Source organism: Falco punctatus (genome assembly GCF_963210335.1).
Source record: "Falco punctatus genome assembly, chromosome: 9".
Taxonomy (NCBI): Eukaryota; Metazoa; Chordata; class Aves; order Falconiformes; family Falconidae; genus Falco; species Falco punctatus.
Genome location: NC_137589.1, coordinates 29,995,207 through 30,014,873, shown reverse-complemented (window position 1 = coordinate 30,014,873; position 19,667 = coordinate 29,995,207). Strand labels below are relative to the sequence as shown.

General features: G+C 49.2%; 1 protein-coding gene across 4 annotated transcripts in view; it reads right to left on the bottom strand.

Annotated features, from left to right (window-relative positions):
- Positions 1–8,221: 8,221 nt before the first annotated feature.
- Positions 8,222–19,667, bottom strand: part of SUFU (SUFU negative regulator of hedgehog signaling) — a 95,547-nt gene continuing 84,101 nt past the window's right edge. For all 4 annotated transcript variants that reach the window (XM_080403472.1, XM_080403473.1, XM_080403474.1 and 1 more), the window contains 2 exons: positions 11,935–12,003; positions 8,222–8,714 (listed from right to left, as the gene is read on the bottom strand). In XM_080403472.1, coding sequence (XP_080259598.1) covers positions 8,625–8,714; positions 11,935–12,003 — 159 coding nt within the window. In that variant the 3' untranslated portion in view covers positions 8,222–8,624. The remainder of the gene's footprint in view (positions 8,715–11,934; positions 12,004–19,667) is intronic.

Genomic DNA, 19,667 nt, shown 5'->3' with positions numbered 1-19,667 from the left:
CTCCTAATGAAGTTCAGAGCCGCAGATCCAGGAGGGGCTCCCAGACACGGCTTTTCAGAAACCTTAATTAAATTCACTGCCCGAAGGTGCTTTTGGCTGGGGTGGAGGCAGAGCGGTGAGGCTGCCCAGGCCAGGCACAGCACGCTGGTGGTGGGGCTTGGGGTGCAGGGTGCCATCAGGAGAGGGGCACCCCGCTGTGCTACAGCCCCAGGGACACCTGGTTCCCTCCAGGTTTGGGGTTGAACAGAGGGATGCAAAGGGGGTGCTGCCTGGCCACTGCAGGGGTGGCAAAAGTGGATCATTTAATTCATGATTTAAATTAACCGAGTGGCTGGCAGGGAGGGTTCCCAGCTCTGCGTGAGCAGCAGGGTCCCTGGCCGGTCCCAACTCCCCCATCCTTGCTGGGATGTCCTAGTGGGGCAGCCCTGTGCTTGCAAATGCTTCAAGGCTTGGGAAGGCAAAGGGGCATGGGGGGTCTTGGGCCAGGGGTCCAGCTGTGGGTGGCCTCTCATCCCCCAAACCCCTGCCCGGGTAAACAGCCTCGCTGGAGATCCCAGTTGACTGTCAAGGTTTCCTCAAGTGACATGATGACACCCAGCCAAGCTATGGCCGTGTCCCCTTCAGCACATCCAGCATGGGTTGCTCTGCACCAGTGCTCGGAGACCCCACTGCTTTACCCTGGGGCAGGGACCGTTCAGGCCTGGATACGGCTGTGGGAGAGGTTCTCCAGGTTCTCCAGGAAAGGATGGTTTTCACCCCAGACTTCAAAAGAAAACAAATGCTCACGGGAATGTTTTCTGCTGATTGCTTCCCTTTCAGTGCAGGGAGGGCTGAGGTAACACCCTCAAAGAGCAAGCGCAAAATCTGCCCAAAGCTGGATTTCAGCTTCCCAAAGCTGGATTTCGGCTTCCCAAAGCTGGATTTTGGCTTCCCAAAGCTGGATTTCGGCTTCCCGCGCATCCTTTCCCTTCCCTGTCACCCCCCCTCTGCACACAGGTATCTTCCCCGCCCCACCCCTTCCCCCCCCCAAGATATTCCACCCTTTCTCTCTGACCTTAAAGGAATTTATTACCAAGGAGTGTAAAAAGATTACTGCAAAATCGTTCTGCGTTACTGGGAAATCATTGCAACATTAGCTCAGTAATGTTTTTTCATAAGTGTTTGCTGTGTCTCTTCTCCGACATATTCAGTCTCCACGCACACGTCCACACCCCCGCAAATCCCGCTGAAGCCAAGAGGCACTTGGCAGAAGATGGGAGCATGGACCTGACCCAGCACTCACCCCGGCTCCCTCCTTCCCATGCTGGCAGATGAGGTTGCCATCCCTCGGCCCCACGTAGAAGCTCTCCCCATCCCCGCTTGTCCACGGAAAACCCCGGCTGCCAGGGCACTCGGGCTGCCTTAGCTCAAGGGGTTTCACCAGCAGATGCTCGTGAAGGATCCCGCACCTGGCAGGGCCCAGGCACTTTGATGACTTCTTCCTGGGAAAAGGAAGATCCTCGGGAGGTCTGGGCAACAGATTCTGCTCCCCGGGGCTGGGGGAGAAGGTGCTGATGAGGAGAAGCGGGGCTGAGCAGGAGGCGGGCCAGGCAGTCCTGCTGCCTGCAGAGAAGGACACCGACAGTTCTGCAAATACGTTTAATGAACTTAGAATACACAAAAGGAAAAAAAAACGTTTAGTGATTCACAAAAATATTACAAAAAGTCACGTGCAGGCGAAACACACCCAGCACTGCAATAACAATGTAAGAATTTACATTAGAAACTAATATAAAATATTTAAAAACCTCTGCTAGTTTAGCTTTCCATTTGTTTTTTGTCTTTTATAAAAAAAAAAGGAGGAGGTGAAGGGGAAGAAAGGCCATCTACAAGGTACTGATACAGTGGCTGCAGAAATGTGGGCTCCTTCCAGCCCTGTCGGTAGCATCCTCGGGCTCCTCGCTTGACATGACCCTGCACACGCAGACTGTACATGTACACACACACACACCCACACACACACCCACACACACCCCTGAACTACAGAAAGGTTCACCTCTGGGCTGCCAGGGCGGCCCCAGTGGTCAAGGTTTGCTGTGGTTCTGCTCGCCCCACACGTCCCCTGCTCTGGGAAGCTTGCCTTTGCTCTAGGATTTGCAGAAACCATCCAGCATACAAAACAAGTAGTGTCTCCAGTGGGTGGCAAAACCTCCATCCCGTTAAAAAAAAAAAAAAAAAGGGAAAAGCCGGTGTGCCCAACCTGGGCTGGATGAGAAGGGTTTTGAATGGCTAACCCTGGGTTTGGAGCATGACCGCGGCCAAACTTGGGAGCACTGGGACTCCAGGGCCAGGTGGGTGCAAGCAGCACCCTGGCATGGGGGCCGGGGCACCAGTACAAGCCCCCAGCAGGACACCGCCTGCTTCCACTGGGCTGCAAATTGCCGCTTCAGGGAAAGCCAAAAGCCAAGACAAAAGGGCCCGGAGCCCCCCAGCCTGCGATCAGTCACTGCTGGGACGCCAGGGCCACTCACACCCACCTCCCCTTCCTCCGCCCCATGCGGGTTTTGCAGCCCGCTTGCTGTTGCAGGAGGAACAACGCAGGAGCTTCGTCGCCAGCACCACATGGTCCTCCTGCGCCCATCCTGCCCGCAGCATTGTCAACACATGTCTTGTTTATGTAGGACCTACCACACACGGTGACAGCTCGGTCCCTCCCACCCTCGCCGCTTGTGCAGCGGAGGGTTTCCGGAGCCGCACTTTCGCTGCAGTTGGGCCCCAGGGAAAGGAACAAAGGAGCCATTTTCATCTCCAGCCTCGCCGGGAGCAGAGGGAGAAGGCGAGAAAAAAGACCAGTGTTTGCAAAACACAACAATCGGCAGGAAATCTTCCTCTGGCTTTTCAAGGCTGTTTTTTTTTTTTTTTCTTTTTCTCTCTTCCTCTTTTTAAAGAGGGGAGGCACGGCGTCAGGACAGTTTAAACCCAACCAGGCACTGGGGCAGCCACATCTGCCACGTGCAGCACGCTCTGGGCTGATGTTTCTCTCCTGCTAACGGGGCCCTATGAGCCGAACGATGAACGATGCCACGGTCTTTCAGCGAAAGGGAAGGGGCTACCTTCACGGCAGACTAGAAATGATGTTTCTGAACTGATGTGCCGCTTAGGATGATTTTATGGTCTGTCAGTGATTTTAGGGAAACAGAATCATAGTAGGAATGAAGAGGTGGTGACGCACAATACACGACAGGTTCACTGCCTGAGAGAGACAGATCGACATGGGGCTGCGTTTAGAACACATCTGCAACCTCAGGCTTATTCTCCATTTGAAATTTTGGACTCGTGTCAAACACAAGGTTGTGTTATTTTTTTAGAAGAAAAGAGAACAAGCAGACACTGCACAACAGAAACAAATGTTATAAAAATAGTAGGCTGCTACAGAGCTCGTTAAAAACTGCCATGGTCCCAGAGACCTAAATCCACCTTTAAAATCTTGGGAGGTGAACCCCACTGGCAAACGTGCATCTCAAGATTGTTTTGGATACAGTTTGGCTGCTGTGCAGGCTGGCGTTTATCGATAGGGACAGACACGCAGAACGGGATTTCTAGTCGCTCGACATTTCATCTGCCCTTGCAGCTTCACTCACAGGGAGAATTAAGGCATAATATATACTCTAAACAGAGTGCAGTCACATAGAGGACCAAGTTCCCGGCAGGTGGAAGGGCTCTCGTGGTGCTGGACCCCCTCCTCACCTGGCCGTGGTGCCACAGGGGCTGAAGCCCTGGCCTTGGGGAAAATCAGACACGGACCTGAGGGCCTGCTCTGGCCTGAAGGTGTGCGGATTGCCTCTCCCCACCCGACGCGATGCTGCCTTGCCCCTGCCAGATACAAGCCAGCAAAGCGGGTCACGGACCCAGATGCCTGCCTAGGAGGGAGGAGGCATCAGGGCAGATTAAACAGACGCGCAGCCGTGATCCCACACCAACCTGCCACCTAACCCAGCGTCCTGCGAAGCGTGCAGGCAGCCAAACGTTTTCCAGGGAAGCATCTGAGAAAGGTTTTTGTGAGAAGCTGGGGGGACATTTTACGTAGGGAACGGATGGTGGTAAAGCAACAAAGCTCGCTCAGTGACCAGCCTGGAGGTTCTCACGAGGGGTAGCGGAGCACAAGCTCCACTCTCCACCCCACAGTAATTAGAATAACAAATGAGACTGAAGCAGCCACATTGCCACTCCCCATCTTTGACTCAACCTCAGATGAGCTAAGGCAGCCATTTGCAGTCTCTACCATCAGCGACAGGTCCAGGCCAGAGCGCGTGAACATGCACTGGGATGCGCATGGCCGGCTGCCTGCACCCGTGCAGGACCTCAGCGGGTCTTGGCATGGAAATGAGAACTTGCCTGCAGGGACTGCACGCCGTGCTGAGGCCCTGATGAGTCTCACTTTGGTTTCTAGCTTCCCTGCACCCACGTCAGCTCCCTTTGTAGTGCTTGAGATGCATAAGGACTGTGCTGCCCTGAACCAGCCTGAGCTGTGGGAGCAGGAGGGAGGCTGCTAACCTGCTCCCCCACCGCACAACCTCACCCCAGCAATCTGTCCCCTCCAAGCCAAGCACTGCTTTCAACTGGTTTTTCTTTCTAAAAGCTACACCCCCTAAATATTTCTACTGTTTGCAGATGAAAAACACAACCCCCACTTCTTCAAAGACCATTTGATGACCTGATGATGTAATTGCAGAAGTTATCCAAGGGCAACTGAATATTTGAAGTGAAGAGCTTGGGAATATCATTTCAAATCACTGCTGGCAAATCTATGTGCAGTAAAACCAATATATCACCATCCTCAAAGACATTATACACAGCAGGCACCACCTATGAGCCACTGAAAATATCACTGTAGGTCACACCAGCTACAAGACTGCTCTGCTCAGATCATATCCCACATACTTTAATACTGAAACTATACATTCCTTCTCCTGTTTTTAATCATGAGTTGAGAGGGAGAGTAGTCCTGGCTTCTGGGTGTTCTCTTGTTTCAGAACTGCTGTCACATGTTGGATTTTCGAGGCATTGTGGGTCTGTCATAAGGCTCTTCATCTTTGGAAATATCCTATCAACCTGCACTGCAAGATTTCTCCAGGAGGATGAAAATCTGTACTCACTGCTTCTAAACTGCATTCATTTCCAACCCGATTACTATCTTTTGCCAACACAAGCCTCAGGTTTTGGTTTCATACAATCCTGCTTCAGACCTACACAATCCAGAAAAAATCAGCACCACTGGATGGACGTACCATCTCAGCAGGTCTGGGCTAAAAAATTACTGTGGCGTTTATTAACACTGACGCATTTCCCTTTTTTAAACTACTTGCTCGCTAAAATGCAAAGGTTTCTTTGCCATTTCCTTCACACACAGGCATGTCCTCTTGCCCGAAGATGAAAATATCCAAACTTGAGATCTCATTTACTTGCCAATGAGTAAGCCTTTGGCACAGTTGCAAACTTGATGTGAATCAGGGGAGGGAAGGTCCTGTGGGTGCACAGCTCTTCACAATACTGAGGAACATTCAACTTTCTTATTCTTAGATAACTGTTGAGAGGCAGCGACATGACCTCGGAGCTTAAGGGCTGACTTTCACCAGTTTCTCTCTTATAGCTGGTCTAACAATAAGACAGATATTTCTATTTTAACAGTAATTTGTGTAATATTTTTCCCCTTAACTAAATACGATTTAATTTCCTTCCCTTCAAACCTTCCCCTCAATTGTTATCTGGCTACCAGCAAAGATCTATGAGAATGTGTCTAAGAAATAGAGATTTCTGGCATGCCACCTGTTCATAACTCAAATACACAGAACTATATATAAATACATGACATGGAACAAAAATACACACACACACAAGGATACTGGGTGGATTTTCAAATGCATTCAGCGTGCTCCCTCTGAAGTCAATGAAAACCCAACCCAGAGCGTCTGATGAGAGTAAATATGGTGAGGAAAACAAACACATGAGAAAGGCAGAACTGGAGCACAAGCAAGCTTGGAGGAGGTGCCTTCCCTGCATACAGCACCACATCCCTGCTGCGAAGGCTCGAAGAGTTCATAGAGCAGGAGGTCCTAAGCTTTCCAGATGTGTGTTGGAGCCCAGAGAGGGTCTGATGGACTTCTTTGCCCCGTGCTGATCTCTGCAGGAACAGCAACAATTGACCTTCCAAATGTCCCTTTTCTCCACTAAGATGCGGATTTTAAGCTCCTTTTAATGAGAGTTAGCATCTGGAAACAAGGAAGAGCAGCCAGCATCGTGGCAATGGGCCAGCTCTGCTGCAGACACCCCCAGCAAGCTCATACGAGAGCAGTCTATGGGCTACTGTCGGTGGATGGCTTTGGGACAAAATTGTAGTTGTTGTCCTTGCCTTTTTCCCGATTGCCACAATTGTCTGTTTGTTCATGATCTTGCGGTGCGACACTTGGGAACGTCGTATTTGATGCCGGACTGGTACATTTTCATGCTGCTTTCTCGCCCACGCTGTCCCCTGCATATACATCTACAGTGCAGAAGGGATGCTTAGTGCTAACCAGGACAATGAAAACTGGCCAAGAGATCCCACGGATGAATGCAGTCTGCCACAGCACAGAAATCACTCTGGCTGGCACATGCAGATATCTGAAAGTTTGTTCTTTCGCAGCAGGATTTTAAGATGATCCTCTGAGTTCAGACAAAATGACAAACTCATTTACATGTAAATTGCTTTCGTAGCTTTGCAGAAAGGAAGGTTCTGCCGAGCAGTGTTGGACCCTGCATTTGGCCTGCCTTAAATTATAATATAACAACAATTATAATAATACAAATACTACTTTGTACACAAAGCACGCCCTCCCCTGCAAACCCTGGCATGCTTCGGTAGGTCCTACAGTCCTCTAGTCAATAATCACCCTCTCTGCACAGAGAGACATTGAGTGACTTGCCTGAGGCCACAGAAGAATTCTGTAGCAAGTCCAAGGAAAGCTTTGTGGCTCCTAGCTCTGCTTCTTGACCAACATTAACCAGCCTCAAATATATGCAAAAAACATCAAAGCTGACTGAGCCAGGAAGAAATTAAATCAGAAAACAAACAAAAAACCAACCCTGGGGTACTGTGAGGCCTCCTTGGACTTTGCTGTTTGATCAGGGGAGTGAAGTGTTAAAAGCTTTTGTTATACTTGTATTACGATCACAGAGCAAACTGCATATAAATCGCCAAGTTATCTTGTAGGTAGAAAGGGGTGGAAGGAAAGCTGCACCTCCCCCGACAAGGAGTGAAGAGCTGTCACCAAAAGACAATGGGCAGAGGAAGGCTGGGAAATATGCATCAGAAACAACCTGCAACAGCAGCAGGGGGTAAAGCCTGCGGTGCTTTGCTGCAGTATATCCAGGGGGGCCAGCATCTTGATGCAGAGACACAACCTGACCCTGCAGAGACAGTCTCCTCCGCACACCACGTTTTGCTCCAAGGAGGAAGCCACAGGGATCTAGAGAGAGGGTCTTTTCAAACTGATTTTCATGTCCTACAGTTCAAATCTATCTGAAAGGAGGGATGTAAGCAACAAGAGCCACCACAGAGAGGCTAGAGGGGAAAATGGAGCTGCACTAGGGCACAACCCTGCTGGAACAGGGAGAATAGTTGGCTTTACTGAGGCTGAATCTCCTCTCTGCTACACTAGGGCAGCAGAGATCTCCATTTCATATGCTTTCAAGCAGCCCTCTGGATCCTGCAGAGCTGCTGAAGTTGTCCCTGTGAACAAATGGTCCTTTCTAGCTTCTCAGATTCTGTACAATAGCAAGGAAAAAATACTTGACAGTATCTCTTTAAAGATAAACACACTGTAAACAGGAGATCTCCCCCGCCCCAGTAGCTTTCTTCCTCCTGCGTGTGCAAAACCAGAGGTTGCGACCTTCCCTGGGGTTCAGGCACAAGGACAGGATGCGCGAGAATAAAGTTGCCTCTGTTTGCAGCGATACCATAGCTAATAGCACCAAGACCAACACTTAAAACATGCCTAATTTGAGGGCAGGGAGGATCTGGGTTTGTTTTTCTTGACTGAACTAGAAAGTTCATCTTTAAATCTGTTCGGCTTCAAGCATGTGAGCTTTTGGCCTCCTTTAAACAGGGGAAATACCATTCCGTTTCTGAAAAGAAAAAAAAAATAGCACATGGAAGAACAGTTCTGCAGTCAGTAAAAGTTTGGCTAACAAAAGGACTCCAGAGTCACGTAAAGAACATTTAATCCATGGATTATAGGCTCGCACCTGGCAGAAATGCATGTGTAAATACAGGCGTGCAGAGCGTCTACACCCTGGGCTAAGGCTGAGGGGAGTTCTGTAGCTAGGAGAGAGAAAGGATTCTTACTACTAATTTTCATAGTTAAATATTTCTCACTCACACTCACACATACGCAGGCTGTTCCCAGAGAGCTCAGCCTTGGGAAGGATAAAGGAAAGGGCTCAGTTCGGTCTGGGCTGGTGCTGAGTAGCTCCTCTTCTGTTTGCAGTGGTTGTACAGCAAACTTTTATTTGCAGGCAGAGTTTTTACTGCATTAATTATCCTGTGAGTCACTGGGTAATGGACAGTAACTTGGCTCTCCCAGTCGTTAGAAGGGTGTAATTCAGCTCTAATGCAACGGGTTGTCGAACACGGCATCTGGCAAGATGGAAACTTTCAGTTTCTTTTCAGGCCAGCTGTACTCCTTTGGAAGTTTAAACTGTAAGACAGTGAAAAGAACCAGTTAATGTGTATCTCTGCAACCTGCACAGAAAACCCAAAATCATCACAAAGGCAGGCAGCCCCATGTTATTATTATTTTTTAAAACAAGAGGCCACCAAGAAAACATTTCCCCATCAGTATGTTTTGGACAGCAGTGGACATTAGATAATGTGGCCTGTGCCTCAGCTGCCAAAGTAAAGCTCTGAGCTTTCAGCTCAAGTGCTGTTTATTTCATCAGACGGATTCTGGAGGGTTTCTATCCCCACCACCATTTCCTCTCCCCAACCTCTCTGGAAGTTTGCAGCTGAACTATCTCCCCTCCTACCTGACCATGTCCCTTTCCTTTCACCTACTCCGGCCCCCAGAGCCCCCATTTGCTTTCAAGGGAAACTTACGGCAGCTTTCAAACTCTTGCTTGTGCGGGGTGGGATGTACGTGAGCTAGCACGGCCCTGCCGGGTGACAGGCTTGCAAAGGGCCATCACCTGTGGGAGGGCAAACTGTGCTGCCCTGGCTGGGGAAAGCCAGCGTGCCTGAACAGCGCTTCTGCTCCAGCCCTGCCCATCATTGGTACAAAGGCTTTGCAGAGCGCCCATACAATGCCTCACATTCACACAGGCACTCGGCTGCCCCGGCTGTTTTGCAAACATTGATTGAAGCGCACGGAATGGAGATTTTTTGCCCCAGTCTGGTTTACACAGCACTGTCTCTGGCCAATGTTTCCCAAACAAGGCAAGTGCACTGGTCCCATCCTGATGTCACTCCAGGGTACGCTGCCTTAGGCTGGGAAGTCACCTCAACATCTCTGATGCCAAACGCAACCATGTAGGGACAGAGCTTCAAGGAACCTTACCGCCAACCCTTTTCACAGCCACATTTGACCAGGGCCCATGCATTCATACAAATCTCTCAAAAAAAAAGCTCAGGGGAGGGAGGTGGGAGGTAGAATCTCTTAGGCTACAAATTTGCCCCATCCACAGCTGAATGGCAACCAGTTCTGCATGAGCATTTCACACAATCCCAGTGCCCAGCCTGAGGCTCCAAAACACACAGGGGACAGCTCTGTAAGGCAGTCTGCAGGATCATTTTGCTTTTAAAACTCTGCTGCACCCACAGTGTAGCACCGTGTGACACTGCGAGTCCCTGTGGGAGGGATGGGACTCCCACGGAGGAATCTCACCAGGATCCCATACCACCAGTGACAATCTGACCTGGGAGCAGCTAAATCAGAATGGTTACAGATACAGTGGTCCTCTCCCAAGAGAGTCCTCAGACCAAGGCCAGCAGTGCCATAAGCTTCCCAAGGGCTATGTGAATTAGAGAGTTGGTGGAAGTGGACAGTGACCTCTGCGTCATCCATCTTTATCCAATTACTTGTTTTTCTTCCCATAAGCGCCCCTAATGCACACCCAACGGCAGGTTCCCAGTAAAGGAGATGCCCGCCAGCTGCCTGCTCCACAGAAAGGACAGCTCTAATGTGAATTTGCTCCTGACTTTGCTCTGTTTGCAGCTGTGTATGAGGGTTACCTGCAGCTGGCACCCATTGACCTTAGTATGTCGGGTTGGAGGTTCAGGGTCTGACCCATGACCCAGGCATGGCAGGAGGATCCTCCAGGATAGCAGCTACCATAAACTCGCACTCTTTCTCCTCTAGGAAACATAAACAGCCCAAGTCCTACTTATGGTTGTTTTTTTTTAAACTCAAACCCCGGGTATAGCTTGCACCATATAATCTGGTGGCCCTGCACTGCCGAGGGGATTCTTCTGAGTTCAGTGTCCAGGGTATGTGAAAAACATGCTAAAGATATTCAGACAGATCATTTCACTGAATTTCATTTAACACAGGTGGCTCTTTATGCAGCGAACTGTCCTTGCAGTGCTTCATTCTACCACATGAATATCAGCAGCAGTGGTCAGGGTTGCTGAGGAACGCCTTCAGTTGGCCCAAACCAGGGTCTTGCAAGTTACAAATCCTTGGAGGAATCTGGATGCTGAAAGATCACATTTCATCTCAAGTATTTTCCTTTTTATAAACAGGAGTGGTTCCAAAGCAATCCTCTTGGAGAAGCCATCCTTTGCATTTGTTTGTTTTTCACTCTTTAATTTAGAAAAGTCACAGTAACTCAGAACCAAATGCCCAGTCCCTGTGCCAGGAGCTGCCATGCTCATTGCCTCTGCCTCTCAGTGGAAAGTGAAGGACTATGAGGCATCCAAAGCCTTAACTAAAGGGCCTTCAAACCAAAGTGCTCCTGGGCTTCCATGTCGCTAGCAAAAATGAGCTTTGGATTAGGTTTAACTGGATAAAAGCTGGCCTGAAAGTCACCGCACAGCCAGCAGCATGCTCCCCTCACTCACACAGAGAAGAACACCCTGGCATTAAATCAACTCTGGATTAAACAATTAGAGCCCTGAGATTTTCCTGGGGGGAGGGGAGCAGGGTGAGCGATGGGAGGGCTGCTCTACAAGCCAAGGAAAGTTTCTTTAGAGTCTGCAGGGAGCTGTAAAAAATGGGATTAAAAATATTACATGTCATTTCTGCCACTGCTCTTTGAAGTCAAGCAGAGTATTTATATGGCATGCATGGGAGACAGGGTGTTAAATGTTCCCCAGGAAGAGATCACATGGCAGGGGGAAGTTTAGTACTGTACAGCAAAGCTTTATAAAGCTCCCTTGGCTGCTGCTATAACACTTCCAGGCTGGTGATGGTCCTTTGCACAGCACGCAGAGGCGGCAGGTGAAGGCCAAGTAGCAGATGTGCAAAAGCCCCTGCCTGCCCCCCAAACCAAAAAAAAAGGAGGCCTCTACAATAGATTGTTCAGCAGTAAATGTGTTGCCACCACTTTCAGCCTTTCTGAAAGCAGGGAAGGTGGTGTGCCTGGAGCTGCTGCCGAGGACACTATGCATGGCATGGAAGAAACCCCACCACCTGGCCCAGACACTCTACTGCTTTGATCCAGGGCACTCAGATACCATGTTGGGAAAGATACTGATGGAAAGGAAATAGAGAGTTTCCCTTAATATCCATCCCTGCCCTGTTTATACTGCAATCCCTTCTCTCAGTGCCTCAGTTCACAGCAGATGTGAAAGTTTAGCAAGGCCTTGAGTCTACAGGGCAGGGCTTCAGCCTGTGAGTGGAGGGGAGGATCAAAGGCAAGCTGCAGGATGGGCTGAGCTCTATGGGACAGTACATGGGAGATATGGGAATGACGCAGCCTTACTTCCTCTGGAGAATTCAGATCTTCTAAATCTTCCAGCATTCTCTCTACAAACTCTTCAGTCAATAGGATCTGCAAAGGAAATACAGTAGTTTACGCCTTTACACTGCTAGTTTTAGCTAAGTGCCAAGAAACAGAATGACTTCTGCAGAAAGCAGACTGTACCATCTCACTCCTTCCCCTGTGCCCTTCTTTCCTGCAATACAAAGGTTTGAGGGCAAGGAGCTCCCAACTTTGCCTCCCATCCCAACCACTGAAAAAAAATTATACAGCAATCTTTTTGACCCTCAATTATCCTCCTCTGTCTAAAATTAGAGGCTTGGCTTTAGACAGTGTGGGGAAGGAGAAAAAGGGGTCAAGATAACAACTGTTGGAGAGACAGTGGGAGACAGCCACTTTCATCTGATCCACTGAAGTTAAACTCACAGTTTAATCAGGAAACAACAGCGCAGGGAGAGCCTGAGACCTGTCCAGAGCCGGTGCTCCGGGCACGGGGAGGGCTCTGACCCAAGCGCAGCACACTGTTCAGATGAAGCTGAACATCATGCTGGGTATGGCAGATGCTCCCAGAGGTGCCCGCAATAGGCACCTCCACACTGTATTGCACATGACCATCTCGCACACTTGCGCTGGGAAAAATTCTGGCTCATTTCAAGGTCAGGTTAAAAAGCATGAAGTGGCCAAGGAAAGCAGCTGCCAACAGGTCAAAATTCCCAGCTGAGGGCCACGGCCCTGGTTCCATGGAGCCCCCCAAGTCACACATACCAGAGACACTGGGGGGGAAACTAGCCCCAGGAATTCAAGGGGAGGAACTCCCACCCTCTTTAAAAAAGCACGTGATAGCCAAAAGCAAACACATCCTGCCTCTCTTCACAACAGCCATAAAGGCCAGAGCTCTAGGCAGGCCAGCTGGCTTGGCACGGGAGCAGAGACGGTTGTGTGGGACCAGGCAAACATCCCCACACAGTGAGGGGGCCTTGGAGCAGCATTCCTGGGAGTTAGGTTGCAGCAGTATCATGTGGATTATTCCCATTTCAACCTACAGGTTTGCTTCTTATCCCCTGCTCCTTCTTTCCTTCCTTCACTCCATCACTTCATCTGTCTCTGGCATAGCTTTCCATTCTGAAACAACCACCATTTCCATGCCCCCTTTCTCACCCTTCCCCGTTCTCCCCAGCCGTGAGGGTCTGTGCTCCCTCCCAGAGAAGGCAGCGCTCCAGCACCAAACACTGATGGAGCTAAGTGCCCACTGATGGAGCTAAGCCCCACTGCTCTCCACTGTCCCACCTCCATGCAAGAAACCACCTTCCATCCCCACCAGCTCCTTGGTACCAGTAACACCAGTGGGGAGTAAATGACCACAGGGATGCCGTGGGCTGTTTGGCAAGTGGAAGCCTCTGGGCTCCATTTTGGTAACACACAAGCAGGGCTATTGGACAGAAAGAGAAAGGGAAGCCTCTCGTCTCCCTTTCTTCCTTTGGTTGGCAAGAAAAGAGATCCGAAAACACCAAATCCAGATCCAAGAGCTACCAGGTGCCTGCAGTTCTCTCCTCTTCAACCTTGCCACACTGCTGCCACTGCACACAGACTTCCCAGAGGAGCAGGGAGCTGCAGTCTCCCCTTTCCACCACATTCCCGTCTTCACTTAGCTTCAACCTGCAGCAGGCTTCCAGGCCAGGGTTTATGGCTGAGCTGCTCAGCATGGATGCAGGCACCTCCATCAGGCCTTTCTGATGGAGCCTGAAAAAAAACTGCTTCAGCTAGGAGCCAGAAGCTTGCTGCTTTGGACAGGACTCTGCAACCTGGCACCAATCTGCAGACTGGCAAGCTGAGAAACATTGCACTGAAACACGCAGTACCACCGCAAACTACTGCAGTCTCCTTGCAGGAGCCTGTAACTATTCTGCCTGTTGAACTGGAGGCACTCGTTTGTTGACTGTTTGCAGGAGGAGGAAGCCGTTTGTCCGTGTTGGAGGCAGGAGGGCAACCCGATCGCTCAGCTCAGGAGGAAGAGCTGGGTGGGGAGCTGGGGCTCTGCACCGAGCAGATCGCTTTCTGCGGAGGTGCAGCCTGCAATGGGGTGAGGGAATGAAAACAATTTGGCAGACATCAAAATCTACAGAACAGCCGGAAAAAGGAGGAGGAATTGGTATTCACAGCAATCAGGCAAGGAGGAAATGAATATTCAGCCATCCGCGGATGAGCAAAAATGCCAGAGGTTGGGACGGGTGACAGAGCAGGAATGAGGAGCCACAGCTTTGGCAGGGGAACTAGAAGACAAGCACAGCAGGAAGACCCCTGGGTGCTCCCAAGGTGCCAGAGGCAGGAGAGAAATGGGAACCATGTGTGCGAGGCAGCCAGCTGCTCTGAGGCTGGAGGAAAACAAGACAGGGTATGCAGGGGTAAACAGCAAAGGGTGGAGAGAGAGAAAAGGGAGATAGGTCAGGTCCTGGCTAAACCACAGACTCCCAGAGTAGGAGCAAACCTACATGGAGCACTGTGGCTAGCATTAACCTGGGGTGCAACCCTCTGAGATTGCTGAAGCCCATCTGCAGCTCACTGCCCCCTCTCAGTGAATTTTAGTAATCCAGCTGAAAAAAAAAACCAAATTCCACCGATGCAGTGAGCTGAACTGGCTCCCTCAAGGGTCTGACAAGTGGAGTACGACAGGGGTCCACAGCTCAGCTGTCTTGTGGACTGTGCGGGATCAAAGCACTGGCAGTCTGCTCTATGCAGCGCACTGAAAAAAGATTGCAGTGCCATTCTGTAAGCCCTGCATAGATAGTTAACTTTGGTGGAGGGCAGGCATCACAGGCTGCAATGACAAACTGCTGCAGTGACATTCACACAGTGTGTCACTCAGAGCCCATCCTTAACAGCCCGAGTCAGAAAAAAACCACCCCAAACCCTACCACCCCATGCCGGTGGGGAGAGCTGCTCTCCTTCCTGGAGAAGAAGAGAGTCTCCGAAGCACGGGTGTAACCAAACAGCTGTGTCCCTCAGCACAGGAATCCAGCACTCTTGAGCTCTCCCAAGGATACAGAGGCAAGGCATGTGTCCACAGCACACCAACAGCTGAAGAGGGCTTAGAAGCAGGAAGTACTGTCATCCTTGAATTTGCATGTAGACAAGATTTCCCCTCTTAAAAGTTGCCTAATCAAAACGGCTCAAGAGCATACAGCCCTGTGCTCATAGATCAGGCTGCCACCCCCACCTGCAATCAGCAAAACCACCTTCATGCTGGTCAGTGAGTCTTTGCTCCTACGGAGAAGGATGAGAATAAATCCAATCCCATCTCAGCTCCCCTCACTCACAATATTTCAGGTTTCCAGTTCTTGTAGCGTGCCTGCTCCTGCACAGTATGATACCCCATTACATTAACACACACACATTATATGTGCATGATATTAAAGGTGACATTCCCAGCAAATAAACATGACAGACTGCCATTGCTTTAGGCACCTAATTTAATTTCCTCTGGGATTTAAATGTTAGAAGCTCAAATTAAACAAATAGGCTCCGTTCACTTTATATTTCAGACCTGAATCTAGAGTTTTTCTCCGATGCTGTTAACCGATCTTATCAACAGGACACTGCACAAAGATCACAATGATGAAGCAGCTTATTCCCTTCCCAAAGGAAAACAGAGCCCTGCTGTTGTGCTGCAGCCATGGGAAAAGCCAATGCAATCTGGAGGGCAAATGAAACCATCCCACGTGCACTGAACAGGCCTTTTCTCCCATGAAATCTCTCGGCTGGTGCTGAGGAAGCAAAGGAGCTTTCCCGAGCATCAGCGGGCATCCAAGGTGCCACAGCAGCCGGGTGCTCGCAGCGCTGTGTTTTCACAGCTCTGCACAAACACTCTCGCTGGCCCAGCCTGCCGAAGCTAGTTATAGGGTGTAGCTGTCTTTGTAATGGCTGTTTGCAGTACGAACAGGGAACGGCCTTGCCAGCCAGCTGCGGGTATCTGAAACATCTCCTTCAGCGCTGCATGGTCCTGCTCGCACCAGGATCATCCTGACCTGACCCAGAGAGGACCAGACACGTGCTATCCCTTTGCTAGCAGATCTAGATTCCATTTTCTGTGTGCTTTGTGGCTGTTAGTCATGCTGCAGATGCCTGGAAGATGATGGCTAGCCAAAAGATAAGCCCTGTTTTCTATCACAAGTACCTACCACACAACCGGGGTCCGAAGTCTGGGTTCTCACCACCTGACTAACAGCTGCATGTGTCCAGACATGTTACAAAATACCAGGCTAGGCTGTTTTATTCAGGTGGACGCGTTCAGGGAACACATGGGCTGCACGCATGATGTCTCCCTCTCGTGGCAAACCTCACCTGAGCTTGCTGAAACCTTGCCTACAGGGCTTACCTACGGATCAGCTGAAGGAGCTTGTGTTGAAGCTTTCAGTGTTGAAGCTTTCACACCCGCAGATAGTTGAGAAGCCTGTATTGTGACTTGTTACAGGTATGCGGCTGCAAGTGTATGAGAACAGGCGAGATCTAAAAATGCACTACAAGGTCACGGGGCTCCAGAGTAGTTCGGCTGACTGTGAAAGCAACTGGTGCTTAGTAAAACATTAAATAGATACCACACCACAGTTAACACCCCATCTCTTACTATAGGGTTCAATACGACCATGAAGGTTGAAATTCTTAGCTCAGGAAAGGCTCGCTGGGGCCAGAGGTCACACTGATGTTGAAAGACTGGCACAGCTGGCAACTCTTTGATCAAGGAAGACCACCAGAAGCTGAGCTAGGAATTGAGCTGCAGCTCTGTCCAACTTCAGGAAACATGCCTTATCCAGGGCAAGACACATGCCATTGGCCAAGGGACAATGAAGCAGGGGTGCTTTTACCGATAATACCCAATTTTCCTGCCTACCTAGAAACAAACCAATCCCACACTTTGCCCCAGTGCTTTGTTTGCATTCAACACTGCCACTTGCTTTTCTAGCAGGTTTGTCAAAGAAAGGAAACCATGGTTTATTAGTTCTGGACTTAGTACAGAGCTGGCTTGTATGGCTCAGCCAGAGAAGGTGGGGACACATAGCAATAAACCCCTATGTAACCATACCAACCCTTCTAAGAAGGTGTTCATCCATCCAGGTGCTATGCCTGGAATGGGTGGAGCAGCTGTACCCTAAGCCATCTTATGTCATCTGTTACATCTGCAAATATCCAGCAACTTTAAGAAGCCCTTTGGTCTGAAAATGTTTCAGCTTAATTCCTGTTGACAGCACAGCACGAAGTGAAGTTAAAGTGCGTCAGCATTTCTCACTGAAATTAAACATTACCAGTAAAACCCCCTGATGAATCATGCTTTGTGCCACAAGCGTCCCCCAGCCCATGTCTCTGCTCTCCCCTTGGCTTGGCCTTCTCTGCACTGCTTTGCTTTGATTGCAAGTGGTTCAGGGCAGAGGCCCTGTCGCTGCATCCTTCTACATCACACCCAGCCCTGACACTGCCTGAAGAGGCCACCTTCAGAGAAGCGCCTGAGTCCACCACAGTCCACCGCAGCTCTCATTACAGCCTCAGAGGTATCAGTATCGCAACAAACACCTTTGATGGGAAATTCCACTGTTGCTCTTCCAGGAGACTCACAATCCTCCTTGTAAAGGAAAAACATCCACTCACGGATGCCTCAGGGACCCTGTTGCTTCACACCACCGTGTTACAATCCCAGAAGAGGAAGTATATGATAACACTGAAAGATTTTGACCTTGTGGGATCCCTCCATGACATTCCCAACTACAAGGCTGATACTGGGGACCTGGGCTTCTCAGAGCCAAGACTGAGAAGAGCCGCTGTCTTTGCAGACAGGTCTGCATGGAGTGAACACGTAAAGTTTGGCTCAGTTGGTGAGAGGGCTGACAAGGGAGCCAAGACAACAGGCAATACTAATTCTTTCAGAGTGAAAAAGCAGAGGAAGAACAGGCATTTCAGTGAATGCTCCAAGTGGGTGGAAAAAATCCTCCACAAAGCAGCCAAAATGTAGTTTGAGTAGCAAGGGAGGGGCATTAGGTGGCAGGATAGTCAGCCGGCTTAAGAAGGATGAAAGAACTTGACTCATGCAAAAACTAGCCTGGACAAAGTACTAGAGAACATGCTGCAGGAGAGCTGATACGGGGAGGATCGTGACGACCTGATGGGACATTTCTACCCTAGTTTAAGTTTCTTCCAGTGTCTCATTCAGCAGTGGGGAAGAAGAACACAAAGGGATAATGCAGCAAGGTTTTGGGGAGCATTTGGGGAAGACAATAAACTTACTGGAAAAGTGTTAGCTTAGATTTCCTAGACCTGCCCAAGAATTTGTGGGAAGCCACCCAAAAGATTCTGAAAAAGGTCTTCTTGGGGTAGATGCATAAAACCGCTTTGGAGAAGAGCAGGTTGTAGTTGTACATGACTTCAGCCAGTTTGTGGGTGTTGTCCTTAAGCTCACCGTGCTAGGCGTAACACATCTATTCAAGTTTGGGGAGACCCAAAAATCAATCCCTATCTGTTCAAGAGAGGACTGGACCCATAGCTGCCACTTACAAGCACACATCTCAAGCATCAGAGTAGCTCATTCAAACGTTGCTTTGAACCTCTGCTGCTGCCATTATGCCAATGTGCATAAATGATTTAAGATGTGGTATAGCAGAGAAAAGAACCAGATGTGCTCATTTCCAGGGGAATGTCCTAACTCTACCGGAACAGAGTCATTCTCTTGTGCTCTCTGTCTCTGTGACTAATTCAGTGTTTATATGATGTGGAACTACTCCAATTGGATGAGCTGAGGAAGAACCAAAATATAGTTGTGGTGCCCATAAAGCCAAGAAGTAGAAACAGGGGTTCAAATAAAAGGAAAGAAATAAAATATGAGTTTCTCATACCCTACATGAGTGCTTTATCCCTCAAAATTCATTAGAGAAGGCAAAACTTCTAACAACTCCAGCTCCGTTCTACAAAACTAGATTTTTTTTTTCTTTTCTGTTTTTATTGAAGAAAACCTATTTCTGGTTTCATTCAGCACAAAAGATTTTTTTTTCAGCTTTTCGTCTCTTAAAGGCTTTTGTTTCAGCAAGAAAAACTGAAAATATTTAAAGATTGGGCTCAGTTTGATCTTCTTTCCCAGATTTTTCACTTAGGTTGCCAAACCAAAAGAATGGATCATCTCCCATGACCCTGCTCACAGTAGTCCCCCGCCTCTGCTGCAACTGCCAGCATAGATAGTGCATGTTGATAGTTCATGAACGCTGGATGCTTCCCACAGCCTCCATGTACCTATCCTGCCTACAGGCACATTTAACATTTTCTATGAGCAGTGTGACCTTGCTGTCCTAAGCCTCAACTTATTTTTCCATGCTGGATGCCTTGGTTTTGGTGGGGTTTTTTGTTTAGGTTTTTAGAGGAAAAACAATCAGGTTATCCCAGAGAGGTTTTTTGAAAAAAAAAAAAAATTTCTTTGACAGTACTAACAAATGAGTACGATCATTTTGTTGCAAAGCATAAGAACTACCCTTATGAGGAACGTGATGGAGATTAGCAAAAAAGTGCTCTGGAGGTCAAGGGAAAGTCTTTCTCCTGATTGTGAAAATGCTTTGCCAAGTCAGAAGCCTCTGAAAGTCACTGTTTGTCCACTGCCTTTCAGAGAAAGGCAGAAAGATGTACTGAAGAGCTGTTCTTCATAGAGCATGTCCCAGCCTAAGGCAGCTCTGCCTTAGGGCAGAGGCAAACACAGGGCAGAGGCAGCT